At 37.5% G+C, this 19,375-nt stretch overlaps 2 protein-coding genes and 1 long non-coding RNA gene across 6 annotated transcripts; 1 reads left to right on the forward strand and 2 right to left on the reverse strand.

Moving 5' to 3' along the window:
- Window positions 1-1,876: 1,876 nt before the first annotated feature.
- LOC131775888 (kelch-like protein 20) lies at window positions 1,877-6,428 on the reverse strand. The gene is made up of 2 exons (XM_059092009.2): window positions 4,922-6,428; window positions 1,877-4,232 (listed from the first exon to the last, which is right to left on the reverse strand). The coding sequence occupies exons 1-2, from the start codon at window positions 6,144-6,146 to the stop codon at window positions 3,790-3,792; spliced, it is 1,668 nt and encodes a 555-aa protein (XP_058947992.1). The 5' UTR covers window positions 6,147-6,428; the 3' UTR covers window positions 1,877-3,789.
- Window positions 6,429-6,540: 112 nt separating this feature from the next.
- LOC131775889 (WD repeat-containing protein 41) lies at window positions 6,541-17,116 on the forward strand. Of its 4 annotated transcripts, none has more exons than XM_059092010.2 (16): window positions 6,541-6,699; window positions 7,052-7,167; window positions 8,204-8,252; window positions 8,379-8,519; window positions 9,320-9,382; window positions 10,573-10,684; window positions 10,881-10,949; window positions 11,788-11,898; window positions 12,584-12,738; window positions 13,183-13,237; window positions 13,391-13,460; window positions 14,127-14,197; window positions 14,995-15,052; window positions 15,146-15,227; window positions 15,863-15,931; window positions 16,466-17,116. In XM_059092010.2, the coding sequence occupies exons 1-16, from the start codon at window positions 6,661-6,663 to the stop codon at window positions 16,538-16,540; spliced, it is 1,335 nt and encodes a 444-aa protein (XP_058947993.1). In that variant the 5' UTR covers window positions 6,541-6,660; the 3' UTR covers window positions 16,541-17,116. The 4 variants fall into 4 exon arrangements, with proteins under 4 accessions (XP_058947993.1, XP_066020813.1, XP_066020812.1 ...); XM_066164716.1 differs by having other exon boundaries at window positions 11,788-11,878; window positions 12,588-12,738; XM_066164715.1 differs by lacking the exon at window positions 14,995-15,052.
- Window positions 17,109-19,044, reverse strand: LOC131775890 (uncharacterized). The gene is made up of 2 exons (XR_009339511.2): window positions 18,283-19,044; window positions 17,109-17,692 (listed from the first exon to the last, which is right to left on the reverse strand). It is a non-coding gene; the product is annotated as an uncharacterized lncRNA (long non-coding RNA).
- Between the last annotated feature and the right edge of the window lie 331 nt (window positions 19,045-19,375).

Raw genomic sequence — 19,375 nt, forward strand, 5'->3', positions numbered from 1 at the left:
AAAAAATTAACAGAACGCAAATCAGAATGGAAAGCGACTGAGTTTCGTAAACACTAAACAAATTAGATTATCCATAGTGTTCCCAAAATGGCTCTGGCTCAGCTCAGCTCAGCTGACAGAGCAAACGGTCAAGAAAGACTAGCTAGGTATTTGGAGAATGTGATCTCATATTTTCAGTGAATCAGTGCTGATAAAAAATATAGATCACAAGGGATACTTGTGCATGCCTTGTATTCCTGTCCCATGCCTGTTTACGTCTTTATAAGCGACAAAACGGACATCCCTGCATCCCGTGGAATCCTATCAATTTTGTAGCTTGTATCGCTCAAAAGCTCTGCATTAACATCTGTTTCGCCACAAAAATGACGAAGAATTTGCGGAGGAACAGAGATTCACAGGGAAAGGGGGCAGGTGTAGGGGTGAGTTGCCGTGGGGATGAACATTAAATCGTTGACATCCGAAAAACCAAAGAAGACTGAAAAAAAAAAAACAAAAACAGCCAAAAGGAACCAACTTGAGAACTTACGATACACCCTGCTCGTTTACTTGTTTTCAGTGAAAAAGGTGACCTCGAACTGTGTCGATGATAAATAACAATTTCAACTTGAACCATTTTCGAATCCCTCCCTTTTCAAAGCATATTCTTTCATCCATACATTGAAGTACGGTTATCATGCGATCTATTTGTGTCGCCGATGATCTGATCTGCAGTGCAAGAGCTGATCGCTACTTTACATATACCACTGTGGTGCAGCGTGGTCTATGGTGTCTCCGAAGCGATATTTGTAATCACAGCAGTCAAAATGTTGTGTACTTACGAGGCGCGAGAAAATAAAAAATAGTGATTTCAGCTCAATTCCGGGCACAGATCCAAGTATTCAAACATAGCTCATCAGTCATGGCCCAACGGCGATCACGAGATCACGGTAAAGACTTGCAGCGGGACGTTTGGCGCACGTTAAAACTTTCATTTGAGAAACGCTTTAGAGTATAACACTCGTATGTGTAGAGATTGAATTTGTAGTTCAAAGAATAAAATGTCTATCATTTTCTGTCTGGTGGAAAAACTGAGATATGCTAGTTCCGCAACAAGAGTACTATCTCGTAACAACAGACATTCGAATATTATCGCTAAGCCGATGACCGAGTGCGTTTTGGTCGTGATTACTTTAGGACTGTTTACACACAATTGCCTCATAGGTTAAACTTAGAAATAACGGTACCTTCAAAACCTCCCAAAAGATGAGGAGACGGCTCGCAAAATTGGTGTAACTGAGGGTGAACCACGTGCTGCATTTTACGCGCCAGCTCGGACGAGCGATATGTCTCACCACGGGGTACCTAGGCTCGCACAATGGCCCCTGTCAATATGCAAATATGCGACTTTACGCTGCGCAATTGGCGAAAAATAAGAATTTGCTTGAGTAAAATCGGCTGCGTTCTCAACCTAAAAAATCTAACTAGTTTTGAACATAAAAGCGAACTTACCTAACTTAACCCTATCGGTGCCAAGATCTTATTAGTAAATCTCTTCACTGGCTACTATACAATTCCTATGATGTTAGTTCAGAGAATTTGGTATTGGATCAACTAATTATCCCCCAATTGATGTTTCTTTATTCTCATCACTTGTCAGCTTGATATTGTATTGATATTGTGAGGAGAAATTCTGACTTGGTCACTTTGGGAGTTAAAAGGTTGTTGTTTCTTTGCATGTTGTGACTTTTCTGGGCTGAGTTAGGGCCGTTAGGCTCAGATTCAGTTGATCAACTGCGCCCTTCCATATGTGACGGTTAGGGGAGGGGAGGGGAGGGGGGTCATTAGGGTTTAACTTTTCTGATGCACAGAGTAAAAACACCATCACTTGTCTGGTAGAGAAATGCTATAATTTTATTATGCACTGTGCCAACATTTTACAAACATCCACACACTGGTGCAAATTCAATACCTAAAGTTACCTTAATATATGCCATGTACTGTTAAATAAGTTTCCCGTTAAAATACAAACTTTTGAAAATTTACTTCATACTTTTAAGTTCTTGTCCTGTAAAAGACTACATATCATTAACAGTTGTAGAAGTACTGTAGCCATACAAATACTTCTGAAACACTTTCAATACCTTCAAATTACAGTTGAGTCTAGACTCACCTTAGTGCCTTATGAACTTTCCAAAGTAGTACAAATAAATAGTGTTTCAAAAGACTGAAAAACATTGTATTTAAAGACTCTTTTGTGCCAGAGCTATTAGCTCCAACAAGAAGGTGTTCTTCAGCAACTCAAACCCAATAATGCTTTCCACACTTGTAGCCACTTGTAGCCATAAAATTCAAGTTTGGGTTTTCAAAAACAAGGAAAAATATACTAAATGAAAGCAAAACTGTCAACAGTAATTAAATCAGGTAGTCTTAGCAGAGATCACCTTTAAGTTAGTAAACCTGACTATCAAGGTAAAAACAGAAGTTAAAGTGGATTCTTAAATTTCTAAAAACCCTTCTACAGTATTTTAACATTTAATTGATAAGAAAGGGCACTATTTCTAGACAGGGTCCTGTTAAGAATTTCCTCAAAGCATGGCAACATTGTCATTGGAAATGTGAACAATCTAAGTGTGAGCAACATAACAAAAATATCAAGTTTTAGGATCAATATCAGTATCTGGGCAACTGCCCACCTACCCCTCCCCTAACCCAACATTCACCCTGACTTGTTATCAAAAGTTTTAAATATAATATATGAAACTGTAAGCCAGTAAGGGGGTTTAATATCATGGAGATGATTTAACCACAGCAGGAACAATCATTCCAAGATACAACTTTACCTATGATCATGCACTACTCACTAAAAATTAGCGATGGCTATTTTTTCCAGTAGCTACCTCTGACAATACTTTGAAAGATTACGATCACAATATCAATTTACAAGCCCTGATACAACTAAAGCTTAAGTTAACCAAACAATGAAGTTGCCCTTTTCAGCTCATTCTATGCTCATTTGATGTGCATCCTTACTTGAAGATGAAGGCATGCTGTAAAAGGGGAGGTGCCTTAAGTACCTCTGGATTATTTGTCAATCAACTGTTGAGGCATATGGACCACTACATTAAAAACAGCTTTTAGCTGTAGCTGATCCAAAGTGAGTGAACAGCAGGTAGACTTCTCAAAAGCTCTAATAAGTTTCAAAACTGTCTTCATTTGTGGCAGTAAATCTGATTATTTACTTCACCATTGGGTAATTATACCCCAGCATAATTTGCATTTGGGCTGAAACCAAGGGGCAGAGCCAACCTATTTATAGTACACCTTTGTATTTAAATATTAAGAAAAGTGCTTGGGGACATTCTCAATATGTTATTATTCAGAAAGTTGAAATCAGAATAAAGGGATCCAAGTTGTACCTGCTCATTTTTTCACTATTTTACAGGGAGATTGCTCCATTACTGCCCCCCCCCCCCCACCTCCTGGAAGTTGATGCCTGTGGCCTCTCACTCTCTGCCTGCAAATCAACTTGAGAGCTCTGCATCATGCAATATATATCTTGGATAACATATGGAATAACACAGCAGTCAACTACATACCTTTCAAACATATCAAACTCAGAAATAAAGCATGAAGTTAACAAGAGAATACAAAAAACACCAGGAAGTTGAAAAAGTTTGCATACTCAAAATAAAGTGGTTTCCACTTGATATAAATAGTTTTTTTGAAAAAACTCCTTTGGATAAAATGTTTCTGTATCCTATGTTTTGCCACTGAGGCCATTTTTTTGTGACAGGTAGGTACATGTACATCTTAAAGAATGCGCAGTGCCACACACCCAAAGTTGCACCTTGTGTTTACAGCACCAACAACAATCCACTTGTTGTTATCCTGGTCATAATATTCAATGCTATTTGTCACACGGCCTCCCACAACATAAATGGTGTCATTCACAACTGCCACACCCAGACAGCGACGTCCAGAATTCATTGGTGCGACAGCCTGACTCCACTTGTCTATTACAGGGTCATACATCTCCACACTGTTGCTGAAAGACTCTCTGTTGTCTGAGCCACCAATTGCATAAATTTTGCCTTTCAAGACAGCCACACCTAGGCTCCAGCGTGCAGTACTCATTGATGCAATAGCCTCCCACTGGTTTGTATGAGGATCATACCGTTCAGCAGTGTTCAATGGTGCCCAAAGATGGTCTAACCCTCCAACAGCATATATCTTGCCTTCTACTACGCCAACACCTAGGAAAAATTATTTTTAAAAGAGCTCTAAGTTATACATGAAAACTGAAGCCTTAAACTGGTGATCTTGATTATGTTGAGGCTGTGCCAGAGAACTCCACTCCAGCAATTTTCATCTCTTGAAACCTGCCACAGGTGCATGTAATGATCAAAGTCACCTTCTGATATATCCTATCAAAATATTTTTTTTTTCCTAAAATGAGTGATGTGTTTCTTATTATTTAGGGGAAAAAAACAACAGAGACAAAAATTATAGAAAAAAATTCCTGAAGCATGGATGTCTACAATCAAAAAGCGTGATAGCTGATCAGTAACAAGCCAAGTGATGAGGGAACAACATCTGGTAGTTGAAAAAATAATAAGGATCAAAACACACCAATGACAATCACAGTTCACCAAAACACACCAATAACAGCACAGGTTATATAGATAGTGACATGTTAACTTTTGACCACATCCCCTGATGAAGACTAGCAGTATAGCAGTCAAAATGTTGCAAGCAATACCAATGATAACCTGACTCTATATTGTAAGACAAATGATGAAATGTTCTTTTATCAACATGACAGTGATGAACAACAGCATTTTTATAAAAGGAAAAGGCAAAAAAAAGGACAGCAGGGTACATATCCTGAAGCATAAATTTTGAATTTTTCACTTTCCATCACCTAAGGTGTCTTTAAACTTACCTGGATAGTAGCGAGCATACATCATGGAGGGTAGAGACCTCCAAGTCATGGTTTCTGTATCAAACTGCTTTGCACACATACTGCTGTGACCACCAACGGCATAGATGAATCCCTCATATTCACACACACCAGCCCACTTGCACTGGACATCAGGACCTGTTGCTACCTGGATCCAGGAATTGGCAATGGGGTCATACTTTCCCACTTTGTAGCGACTGACAGTGTATAATTCGTCACCAGCAGCAACCACACGGATGTAATCCTCTCTAGCTACATGAGCCACAGACATCCCAGCCACAACTGTCCATTCCAAGGTGTCCACATTGAAGCACTGTACACTGCTAATTTTCTGACCATTCGACCATCCACCTATGACAAAGATCTCTTCTGAGGCCATACGTGGTCTGACACGGAAATTATCAAGGGCTGATGTCGTTTTACTTTCAACGGCTGTTTGATAGCTGACGGCTTCACGGATGAGTTCCTTACACATGCGGTACTCTTTCGTGAGTTTGGAGATCGCCGCGTTTCCATGTAAATATTGTAGATTCATGAGAGGAAATCTCACATACTGCATGATGTCGGGAACGAAATCCTTTCTAGCTCTCGTATCGTGATTAATCCACTGCAAAACAGCCTCAAAGACTACCTCTTCGGACTGAACCTTCAATGAATCATCCATGACCAATTCTTTCAGTTGTTTATAAGGCATCTTCTTGAATTCGTCCTCTTTGTAAACATCCGTAAAATGCCACAAAGCAATGCGATTAGCATGTTGACTCAACTCATCGAGGGAAAACAGATCAGCGACGAACTGAAGTCCAATACAGTTCGACGGAGTCAAGTTTCGTCGAAGGAACGTCTCGCAGTGATCTACTAAAGTCGTTAAACGAAACAGGACACATATTCGGAGGATCTCTTCTACGTTGTAAACATTCAGCTCGAGTTCCGAGGTATAAAAGTAGTTAACAATCAGTTGTACTGCGCAATAATCGACTTCTTTCAAATGAACCTTCTGCTCGTTAGCTTCTGAAAATCCGGACAAAAACATAGCCCTGAAATACGGACTGCACGCCGCCAAAATCGCTCGATGCGCGACTATCTCGCGAGAATTTACCACTAGTGTGACATCTGACAACTCTTTCCGTCGTCTCATGCTGTCTAACACTTCTAAAATGTCTTTTGGAAGTGAGTCCTCGACGATTACAGTTGAAGAAGGATCCATTGAAGTGGCTACGTAAAAATACCATCGAAGAAAACTAATAATAGCTGCGATAAGCGACGCGCTTTTGTATTGCCGGAAAACAAAAGAACATCGGTCGAGCGGTTCAAAATAGAACTTTAGGACTGGGAAAAGGAAAACTATTTATCCGTTTATCAGATTAACTATCATCGCTTGATCCTTCCCATATTTGCTGTTTCCTTCCTATATCACGATTCCAAAACTCGCATTCCAACTAATATGCGGAATATGCAACACAAAACTTACATGTGTGGTGTCTGACAAAATCCAAGCCGCGCTAATTACCACTTGACATGATGAAAGAATGGAATTTTTCTACACCCTCCCCACCCATAACAGTTGTGCTGTTTACCTCGTTCCATTCCCCGCTCTGCAGTTTAATCGAAAATGGCGGTCTCGTGACTCGCCCTTTTCAGGTTATCTGGTAAAGGTCTGCCGACAAGCTACATACAAGTGTCTTTTTGTATAGTTACCCAATGAAAAACAAAATTATAGAATGTTTAGCTTTCGAGGAGAGAAAAAGGAACGTAAACAGGTACCTTCTAGTAAAATAGTATCAAAATCAATTGATTTCTTCGTCAGCTGTTCCAGGGCTACTATAAATATTTGTAATGTTAATTTGTTGCCCTCGGGAATGTCAATTTTAGATATTTTGTTAGGATAGTAATCGAAAAAAGTCATATGAAATAACTACGTTTAGATAGATATATTCATGAAATGCATCTTTTCCTCTCCTTTCAAGAAAAAAAATAAAACTTTGATCTCAGTCATTTCATAAAATTGTCAACCAGTTATTGTGTTAATTCTGATAACATGAAACTAATTAATGTGGTGAAATGTTGCGTACTGTGTTTGTTTTAATAAGCCTTTGTTTTGTTACAATTAAGGTAGAGGATGTGCCAGAGATTGAAGATGACCAGCCAAGAAATCCCTACACAGAGCTGAGACTTCTGTCCTCACATACAGACATTGTTCATTTGTTGACTGTTATTGATGACAGAAGGTAAAATCACTTTTAGTATGATATTTACTCTTACATACCAGCTCTGTAAGTATAATAGCATTGTCATGGCACCAGTGTGCCTTGTTTCTCATTTTGTGGAGTTGTAAATATTTCCCTTTAGAACTACATCTACATCATAATAGTTTATGCTAGCTACCACATGACCTTCAGTTAAATTTTGTAAGTCTCAATGAAATTTGTTGGGAACCACCAGATATTGCTTTAATATACAGAACTAGCCCAGAGCATTTGCTTACACATCTTGCTACAAAGGATCTCTGTAAGATTTACTCAATAAATCTGAGCCTTGTGAAACTTGTGAGTCATTCAGTCTTAACCCTTTGATCTCCAAGAGCGACCAGCATCTAATTTCTCTTAATAGTATCACCCCTGAATCATACAGTAAGGTCATGAGAACAAAGGAAATCATCACCAACAAAGGAGGCTCTTGATTTTCAAACAAGTTCTCCTTTTCAGTACCTTAAGAAATGTATAGAGAACAGTATGGAGAATATGCATACTGATGTTAGGGTGTAAAGGGTTAAGTTGCATGGATCTCTCCACCTCCAGAGCTGATGCCACTACAGGCATACACGATGCAATAGAAGTCTATGAGCATATATTTGTGAAAATGCATATAATATATGACTTTTACCCGTGATTAATCTCTTTTAAATTACTTTCATTTTGAATGGAGAAAGGACAGATATCAATTGTGGAGAAAGATTTGTTTTGTCTCTGAATTCCCAGAAGCTCAGTTTTTTTAAGAGGCAAATACATAGTGAGGCTAGTGCAGTATACTTTCTTAATATGCATTGTTTGCTTAGAGCATTTTCTCTCTTTTTGACAAATCTAATGGGGGAACAACTGTGAAGAACAAGTTTTTTGGACAAAAGTTAGTAGCAACTCTCAAAGTAGAAGAGATCGTAAAGGGCTCTGCACCACTACATTGAAGGAAAATTTTAATATTAATTTGGAAAATGCTACTTTGCGTCATGTAATATTCTGAAGCAAAATGATATATTTTTGCTTCCAGGTTTGCATCAGCTTCTGATGATAACCTTGCAGTCATTTGGGATGCTAAGGTCCTTATCAGAATGAGTATAATGTTTTATTTTATGAATTGTAAGACTTTGTTGTCATGGCTTAGTAGCCTTCATATTTAGATGTTTGCATTCTTAGCTTAAAACTGATGTAATTTTTATACATAGAATGGAAAGCGCCTCAGTGTTTTGAGAGGCCACACACGACCCATTAAGTGTATGCTCCTCTTGCATCAGCGACAAGAATACCAGAATGAAGAAACAGCCACCATTCTTTTGCTCACAGGTTCATCAGACAGAACCATATTAGTATCCTTTCACCATCATAGTTATATACATTCATGGGTTATTATTAAGCAAATTGACACTCAAGTTTAATCCATTAACTCCCATGAGTGACTGTGCAAGACATAATTTATCCTCACAATATCAATGCAATATCAAGCAGACAAGTGAGGAGAATGAAGAAAAATATCAATATATGTAGGGGATTATTAGTTGATCCAATACTAAATTCTCCAAATAAACTAACATCATGAGAGATATATGGCACACAGCTTTGGAAATGCCCCCATAAAAAAGAAATCTCCATTACAGAAAAAAACTAGTTTATCATTGTTCATTACTTAAACATTGCAATCCATGTACAATCCCTCAGACTCACAAACTCACTCCTCTCCATGTGCTCACTCTCCACAAGAATCACCTGTCAATCATACTCAGTATTAGTTCCCATCAGACAGTAAGAATAATTGCTAAGTAAATGAGATCTTGGAAGTCAGAGGATTAAAACAGCTGCATTCAAATGTCACAAATGTATCCTTGTGTGAATCATTGCTAGGGCCCAACATCTCACTCCTTCAAGGAGAGTCAATGAGGACCTAAGTTTGCAAGAGTTCTAAAAAATGTGAATTTGAATGACACAAGGGAGCAAAATGACTTATGATTTAACATCAGGTGTGAGGTGTCAAGTTTAAAGTTATCAGGATTCAGCTAAAGTGTGTTATCCATCCAGTGGTATTGATTCAATTTCTTATTAGTTTGCCAATTGTACCTTCATGTTAACTTTCCTTAACTCTCATTTTTTTTCAATTATTCATGTTTGAAAGGTTTGGGATGTAAATGATGGTCAGTGCCTTCACACAATCTCTGATCATTGTGGCTCTGTGAAGGTTGCATGCTCCTGCTAATGTCTTTGTACTGAAAATGATACTTAAAACATGTATTTGCTGAAAAATATTTACACACTATTTACTGAACTAGCTTTTTAACCAACAATGACATGAAGCAACAAGGAACATTAGCATTACTCCTCCAGGGAGGGGATGCTCAGTAGTCTTTTGGGGCTACCCTTTGGTTACCCATAATGTTTGCATGCTGGCCATTAGGCCTCTCAGCACCCTTCTCCCTCTTAGCATGTGACCAGGGTCTCATTTTATTTTGGTGCTGTAAGACACATGTTTCTCTGCTGGCTGGAAGATTTGAAATAAGAGGGAAGAGTTTTACCAGGTGCCTCGCACTGATTATATCAGTGCTGGGCCCCTTGTAGACCTCTTGCCTCATTACTCCAGTACTCATACTTTCCTATGGATGAAGAATACTTGTGGCAAAGTGCTATTAATCAGGGCTTGTACCTAGGCTACGTCATCTATATTTTCTTGGCACAGCAAGACGCATGTTTCTATGCTGGCTGGAAGATTTTAAACAAGAGGGAAGAGTTTTACAAGGTACTTCGCACTGATTATATCAGTGCTAGTCCCCTGGTAGACCTCTTGCCAGCTTGCATTGTTCCAGTATTCATACTTTCCTATGGATGAAGAATACTTGTGGCAAAGTGTTATTAATCAGGGCCTGTTCCTAAGCTACATCCTCTATATTTTCTTGGTGCTGCAAGACACATGTTTCTCTGCTGGCTGGAAGATTTGAAACAAGAGGGAAGAGTTTTACCAGGTACTTCGCACTGATTATATCAGTGCTGGGCCCCTGGTAGATCTCTTGCCAGCTGGCATTGCTCCAGTATTCATACTTTCCTATGGATAAGGAATACTTGTGGCAAAGTGCTATTAATCAGGTCCTGTTCCTAGGCTACGTCCTCTTTGTTTTTCTTCCCACATATCATTTTTTTTGTTTTCAATTTTTCATGTAAAGGTTTATAGTACACTGGCTGGTAGTATCTATACTACATTTTTCATGGATTAAGTAAAACATAAATGGAAGAGTGAAATTAATAGGCTTAAGATAATCAGTTTAGTATGAACTGAGACTATATTTTGACCATGTATCTGTATTCTCATGGTTTTGTACATGAAGAAAATGGCTGAATGGCATTGCTCAAAGACAACAACGTTTGATATTTTCTCAGTGTTTAGTGAACATAAAAGAGGACAGGACATTTTTCTCTGGTGGTCAGGACTTGTGTGTTTGGAGTGAAAAGGGAGAGTTGCTGGATAAAATGCAGAGGAACAGTGAAGACTGTGAGTAGTGTATTGGGTTTTTAATCATTCTTTGCATCAGAAATTGACATAAAATAAAATAACAGTAAATCATTGATAAGTTTCCAGTGATATTTGACAATATATCCTTCTCTCCCATTTGAAAATATTTTATTTCAGTCATTCTATTGTGAATTATTTAAACATGCTGATTGAATTGATTTATTTTTACCTCTAGGTGATATCCACACATTGCTTCCTATAAAGAATAACCGGATAGTGGCTGCTTCAAATAAATTTTCACTTGGTAAAGTTGTTCTGACTTAGAAACTCTTTCATATTCTTATCTTGCCAATTTACTGTAGTGCTCCTGATTAAGTTTAAAAGACACTAATTCTTCATGACTGTTACAAAACAAACTCACAACACAAACTAATTCTGAATAACTTAGCAAAGGCTGTAGTTATACGGTCATGTGAAGTTTACATATTTCTTGTGTGTCCTACCTACTAATTTTCTCTTGCCTTCACTTGACCTCACAAGCTACTTTATAATTATATCACACTCTTACATGCTCTCATGCATTAACACTCCATGTACTCCACCTGGTATCATCTTCCAGCCTTCCTGCTTTACTCCCTCTGTTTGTGTGTTTACTGGTTACTCCATCTGTTCATTCACCGGTCCATCAGTTAGTCAAAGTCAATCTGCCTTTCAGTCTTTCATCTGTTCACTTCTTAATTTCTTCATTCATTAAATTATTCATTCAGTATTTTTTCATCTGTTTTTTAGTTCATTGGTTTATTTACTTACTTACTCACTCACTCATTCCTTTAGGTATTTGTTTGTTTTTCCCTGAATATTTCATTGTCATGAAATGCATTAACCCTTTAAATCCCATGAGTGACCAGTACAGAATTTTTCCTTACAATATCAATACAAAATTAACCAGAAAGTGATGAGAATAAAGAAAAATATCAATTTGGACATAATTAGTTGATCCAATACTGAATTCCCTAAACTAACATAATAAGAATTGCATGATTGACAAAGAAGAATCACAAATTTGATCTGGGAGTTGAAGGGACAATAAGATAATACATGATTATAAATGATTTGACTGGTATTTTATATGATACCAACAGTGGTATATTCAGTGACAAGGAGCACAGATGATTCCCAAAATATGAAAATAGTTGAAGTCAAGAAACTCCCACCTCACAGGGAATCAATTAGGTGCCTTATCAGTGTAGCAGGTTTGTTTTAGAATTGAAGGCAAGTAGCTGAAACAAAATACTGTGTTGAAATAAATAGACTTGTTTGTTAGTAGCCAATTTGGAACAGAGGTTTGAGACTGATGAAAAAAAATCTGACCAGCTTTTACTGGTATTAGTTACTACTTAAAAAATTAAGGTGAATGATTCTAATTCATAGAATTTTGAACTCAAAGAGTCTACATTCTGAGCAAATTGAGACCAGACTTTTGCTTAATGCCTCTTTGTGAAGAATAATCCGCAAAATTAACTATTTAAAATTGTTACAATGGTAAAGAAATTTTGAGAAAGATTGAGTTTCAAATGGTATTTTGAAATGTCTTCTAAGTAATATTTTAAGAATTTTACTAGGAGTGCACAATTTAATTTAGTTTTGAATCCATCTGTGTGGTAACAACTGTTTTTGAAATCCAGAAAATTCTGGTACAGATTTCACAATTTTTCATGTTTGAACATAGGGATGAATTTAGATCTAAAATTGTGATACTTGTGTCTTGAACCCAAAACTAACTCCTGATGATAGATAGATTAGTTTGCAGTGTTCAAAAAGATGAGGTTTTGAACAGTAAATGTTAGTGATTAATTTATTGCATATAGATCTACAGGTACATGTAAGTATAGTTATTGAAAAAAGTGTCAACTTCACTTTTTTTTCTTTGATCAAAAGACAGCATGTTTGCATCAGCATCACTGGATGGAGCCATCATTCTGTGGAGCTCTCTTAGTCTTTCTCATACACGACAGTTTAACTTTGTGAAGGACTATGAAGGACCATTTCACACCTACCCCGCAAGTACTCAGCATATCTTCACTGTTGATCAGGTAGAACACTGATAAGTCTTAGTAACGAGAACAGGAAGCATTGAAAATTAATTTAGTATATTCTCTTGGTCTAATTAATAAACTGTTTTGGGTGTGTGTGTGTTTTTTTTTTCCAAATCTTCATTTACAATTACATCAGTGAAAAGTGCGTCATACACTTAATTATTATACAGTCTAATTTTGGAAAGAGATATCAAACAGCTCAACCAGTCTTGCCATGCAGCAAATAATACAATTGGTTTATTTGTAGTGAAAGGAAAAGGAAAGGGGCAGCCTGAATCTAGATCATGATTCATCCTCATGTAGTTTCTAGATGTTCTCCACTTTTTTTTTATTTTTTTTATATAAAGCTGAGTTGGTATTAGTATCCATTGTCCATGTACCTAACATGTCTTGTTTATTTATTTATATATTTAATAATTATTTATTTTATGCTGTTTGTAGAAATACATATTGGCTTCCATTGGGCATGGATTTTTCTTGTATGACACTATGTCAGGTATGATGCTATATTTCAAGTTAGGTTGTGTGCAATTGATAATTATGAAAAAATTTATGATTTCCATCTCAACTGATGACACCATGCAATATAGACTTTTTTTTAGATGACTTGGTTGGCTTTTAATGAACTTACATCTCTGTACTAATGTAGGGAACTGCCTTGCCAAAGTCACAAATGCACATCATGGGAAAATAATTCACTCTGTGCTGTTGTGTAAAGGGTAAGGTCTTTGAAAGTGGTAAATGGTAATGTGGATCATGTGGTCAATGTGTACTTCTGAGGTATGCTTTGCAACCCCAGCTAGTTAAAAAGTGCTTAAATTTGTATAGTCATGGCATATGCAAAAAATAGACTAAAAGACTCTGCATTTCATACAAAAACTCTATCAGGAATCATTTAGAACTTCAAACAAAATCAAGCAAATGGCCTAAACTAAAAAAATTTTGCAATTGACCGTCGTAATACCAAACCCAAATTAACTACAACAGTCAATCAGAAGAAAGAGAAATACCTTTAGGAGCCAGTAAGAAATTAAAGGAAAAACAACCAAACTGTAAATCAGGCTCAGGGAAAACAAGTGCAACCAAGTTCTGAGTGGTTTTAGTTTTTTTCCAATTGTTTGAGTGAGTGGTGCAAGTTTTCTGGACCAATTATGGAGTGAAGTAAAGCAAAACCAATGAAATTTAGGATTGGTTTGAACATTCAGATGAAAATTGTGCTCTGAGGAAGGAATTTGATCAAGACAAGTCTGGTTGTAGTTTTATGTCAAATTTGTAAAGAGGGTGGCAAAGCATAGAGAAGTAAAACGTGGTATAAGTCATCTCAGATTGATTTCAACACTCACTTGAAAATTTCTCTTAGAATTAATTTATCTTTTTGTTCATAGTTATCTTTTGGCAACCTGTTCTGAGGATGGCTCTGTAAGAATTTGGGGATCACCAAATCCTCTTTTTGTCTGTAAGTCTTTATTTCTCTTTTTCTTTTTTACATAGATTGCTTTGGGAGTGCCTATGCCTTAGATAGCATCTTTGCAATTTTTGATACCCCCATCCTTGACTGTCTCTGAATTGTACCTCATTCCTACCAGTTCCTATTAGTTTTGGTCCACTTTGACCAGCTGAGGCTCTCTGAATAAATTTCTTTTCTAAGATATATGAAATTACATCAGAAATCTTCAGAGAGAGAGAGGCTGGCTTCCCACTGCTGTGAGTTGGGTTTGATTCCTGTTCCAGGGGTCACACATGGTCTGAGTTTGGTGATGTTTCTCATCCTTGCTCTAAGAGTTTCTCTCCAGCAGGGTTCTCCGGATTTTCTCCCCTGTGACCCATTTAGCTGAAGCTTATTTTGATTTCCATGGCATAAAGTGACCAGGACCTTTACTTTTCCCCCATTCAATATATTCCCCCTTTCAATCTCAAGGTTATCCCCTAGTATTTCATCAGGCTTCCCTTACAATTTGCTGATACCCATTTATATTCCTGGAAGGAGAGACGTACCCAGACCTCTCGCCCTTGAGTCCAGGTGGCTAACCATTACGCCTGCGCGTTCCCCACACGCAAAATATCTTCTAATTCTAATTTGAGTGGTGTAATATTCACTATGCAATTATATAAAAAAATATTTCCCTATAAAAATTGATAACTGTTTTTAAATTTCGGCTCGGTTTGGAATAACCGCAAGGAAAATCCCAACCCGTTTATAGATATTTCCTCAATTTTCTTTTTTGTTAATGCAGTCTATTGGCTTTTTGATAGGTGATGGTTCTACGTCGCCATCCTTCACTTTGCAAGTGGAGAGATTTCTTGGTAAAAGGTAAACCAATACATACACGTATAAGTTAAATGTGTTTCTCTTATTTGTTCATCCTAACGTCATATTTGAGTATTTTTTTCATCCCTTTTCCAGCATTTCAGAAGTGCAAAATATCAAGCCACCAATCACTCCAGCGCTTCTTGGAGAGTGTCTGGCTCATACGGGCGCTATACATGTAAGTTGAATAAAGAACGACTTTGACTTATTAGTTGACAGAAAGATTTTCACTTTGTTGAATAAATTGAACATACAAATTCCAAAGGCAGTTGGTTGGTTGCGTCTGATTGGTTGAGAGGATGTTGCGAGAGATCTGGACCGAGAGCACAGCAAAGTGAGGCAAAACCAAAGTAATCTGGGATTACTTTCGACCCTTAACCCTTCAACTCCTAGAAGTGATTAGCATGTAACTTCTCCCTAAAATATCCATACACTATCTAGCAAACAGGTAATGAGAATACTTAAACTTATTACATACAAGTTGTTTTTATTGATTGAACACCAAATTCTCTCAACTAATTTAGAAGGAAATATGTAGCAGCAATAGGGGAGAATTAACAATCAGATCTTGGGAATGAAAGGGTTAATTGAGAATTACTCTAAGATCAACGTAACATACTCTGATGTTGTTAGAAGTTACTTGATTTTAATGTTATGGGTTTGGAGAGGTTTAACTTTTTATCTAAATACTGATTAATCTGCGACCGAAATTCGGGTCCTCACCGATGTCCACGCCTTGAAACTTTGAATCAGTGCAGAATAAGATTTGGAATCAAATGCCTGTCTTTTATAATGACTGTTATTCTCCAATAGATGGCTGTTAATCTTGGTGAGGAAGGCTTTGCTTCCTGTGGAAGTGATGGCCTTGTTGTCTTGTGGAAGGTAAGTGGTATTTTCCTCGATCTCCACTCCCTCGCCAAGTATGGTCTGTAGGTAGCCGCCTTAATTCAGTTCCATTTGGGGCGAAAAAACGTAGTCCAAGGTCTCACTAGTAATGCATTGCGCACCCTTACTGCGTATACACATACATAAACATTATTACCTTTCTTCCTTTATGGCCGTAGCTAGTTAGTGAGGTAAATCGTCATTTTCTAAAAAAAAAAGATACTGAGGAGAGCCAACAGACTTTTTTCTTCTACTTGAGCTTCAATTGCTTCGCTTTAATTTGAAATTAAAGGACGACTGATACCCTTTGTAGAATTCGAAATGATCGTCAAATTCACAAGTATGCAACTGTATATAGTGTGCGATATTGCAGTCAAAATCCAAGTTCCATTGAGGTGAACAACCATTAGGTAAAGTTCGACAAAAACTTTGGGGGGGTTCTGCAATTTTTTAAGAATTCAGTCACGACAACCGCGTTCTCAGCATGTGGTAGACCTATTTCAGTCAACGCTAGATCTCTTTTGCTTTCAGGACGGTGAACTGGAGAAGAAGAGAAGGAATGAAATGGTTCGAAATATCTTGCTATCGATGGATGATACGAGATGATGTAGGGATATTGTTAGCCGCTGATCAGGACTGTTAATTGACTCAACACGCCCACGACCCTGGGGACTTTCGCTCCATCTGATAGTTGTATCAACATCAGGCTTATAGGACACGAACAGCAATCGTAGAGAGAATGCACTGCTCTTGGCCCCCTTTAACCTCGACCAGTCAATAGAAAAACCCCTGTGTAAACATTCCAAATCAAGCGCTAGACGGACATTCTTCCAAGATTTAAAAAAGAATGTATAGAGAAGTAAATACTCTCCTCTCAAAAATGGTTGTGACGAAGCTTTGATTAGAGCGATGCTCTACTGTGTTCAGCTAACCTCTGTCCGAGTGAAAGCGGTATATCGGTGATTAGAATAGTTTTGCTTATCAAACGGACATAAAAAAGGAATGAAAATGCTAATTCCAGGAAGAGGCTTCAAAATTTGCAGTGGAAACAATTATTCCGCGACACAAGGACTGAAAGAGTGCAACAGATGTGATGTTACGTTCTTTTTCCTTAAAGCAGTGTAAATACAGAGGCATAGAAATAAGAGTGTAAAACATACAAAAATGACAAAACTATAACAATTTGGTTTGTAATTTGTGATTTGTTTCCTTTTTACAAACAAGCTAAGCTACTGCAATACCATCTTGTCGTGCAGTCGTGAATTTCGTGTATATCTAGTGTAATTCTACCATCGACGGCTGCAAATGTCTCAACAAGATATGTACATAACGCCTTACTGAATGAAGACATCATTTGTGGAATAACTCTCCCTTTTAAAAGCTTAAACTTCACAAAAAGTCGTTTGGAAAGAGACCTTTTCGATATTCTTTTTCTTTACAATGGGGCAAGTCGATCATACTCGACGGATTTAAAAGTTTCTCTGTCTCTCGCGGATCCTCAAATCTCCTTGAATAGCCACATTAAAACTGTCGATATGTCCATGCTAGTCTCATCCATTCGGTGTAACCTCTCATTGTCGAGTTTTTAAGTGGTTTGAGAAATAAATTTTCTCCATTTCTGTAGTCCATGTCAGGACGCGAATAAAAATTCGTAAAGAACTGAATCGCAAACCACAAACACGTGCTGCAAACGTTCAAAAATGTGTTTTGTACAAAAACTATCCAATATCCAAATTTCTTCTACTTGTGGTCTGCCATCTGCAAAGAAAATGAATTCTCACTTTCATTTCTTGGTAAGAGATATATTACGTCTGTAGGCTAATTTATGCCAATCTACCGATCCACATGTAATTTCTCCTCAAAAACAAAAGGTACAGTTTCCGATAGAAACAGCTACTAAACAGGTTACCAAAGCTAAAAAAATAATGAAAAAGAATTCAATTGAAAGTTTTTTTCACTGAAAAAGATTAGATTTAAGAAAAGTGATATTTTTTTCCTTCTGTCCAAGCACAAACCATTGTGTTGGATTCATAAAGCACTTCATCTTTTCACCACTTGTGCGATGATTCATTTTGGGTACCTGTTGAACACAGCTTTAAAACACCATTGATTGCATTTGAAGACAAAAAGCATCTCATTAAAATGTCTTCGTCCTTATTTTTACAAGTTCGTAAGCCACGAAAACCAATTTTTGGACCAGGAGCGTTTAGACAGAAACTTCTCAGTCCTTACTCGACAAGATTAGTAAAAACTGAAAGGCGAGAGATCTTTCGAGCCATCGAAAGCGACCTTGCACCTGTAGTTTTATGTCGAGAAAAAAAACAAAAGGAATCAAGAACTCCACTTACCCAGGATCTATGAGATATTGCTCGACTTGATGACTCCATTCACAATACTTAAATCCCTTATTTGGACAACTTGCACAGGTCTACTGTCCTCACAAATGACATCTCCCATGTTATATGCTGGAACAGCGGGAGCAGCTGGATAATATGGCACATACTGTTTTTTGTCCTTTTGACTTCCTTTTGCTTCACTCTTCCCTGAACTTTCCTGATCATTCTCCTTATTTTCTGTTTTATCGTCAGTCTTTTTGTCACTTACATCTCGTCTATTTCTACATGGCCTTGGAGCCGCACTAACTTGGTACAGAATAAGGAGTAGGCACACGATCACGGCATATGCCCTCATGATTTTGGCGCGCCGACGAACCTTCCAACTGTGGAGGAAAAGATAAGTTACTCCAGTATAAGCTTGACGACTTCTCTACACTCCCGTTTTGCACAACCGAGCAAAGAAATCGAGATATTCACATACTACTTCTCCTAGATCGATGTAGAGGAAAAGACAAAACTAGAATTCACGGTTTTGAAGAGTAAATAATTTATGTGCTCAAACACGTATTTTATTGATAAGTGTTAGCGATGAAGTCCTGGAGAGATCATAAATACGATTTCAACTTGCACGAAAGCTGAACGCTAAGCTAAAGGAAACAGTTTAATAGTTTATAGCTAACGGATGGAGTTCAATTAATTGAAATGATTATTATTTCCCATAAGGACCACAGTTTGGGATACTGTCGCGTTTCCCATTCACAAAAAAGGTTGACATCTTTAGTTTTGTAGGTTATTTAAGGTGGAAAACGGGTACCGAACAATGGGCAATATAGCAGGCGGAGTAGAAAGGCAAACTTGAAAAATATTTCAGAAAAAATCAAAAGATGTGTTACGATGTAATTCATGGTTGCAATTCCACAAATCAAATATTCTGGACAGATTCACGCTTGTCATAATCTCGAACCGACTAATCAATCGTCCATAACAATGATTTTATTGCCAGTACGGTCGCTCGTCAATAATTTCCTCTCATGTTCAATGAACCTCAAACAACAAGAAACCGTGGTAAAACAGCATTGCTTGCTAGTTGTGTGACCGTTTTAAT

Source organism: Pocillopora verrucosa, chromosome 4, assembly GCF_036669915.1.
Source record: "Pocillopora verrucosa isolate sample1 chromosome 4, ASM3666991v2, whole genome shotgun sequence".
NCBI classification, from domain to species: domain Eukaryota; kingdom Metazoa; phylum Cnidaria; class Anthozoa; order Scleractinia; family Pocilloporidae; genus Pocillopora; species Pocillopora verrucosa.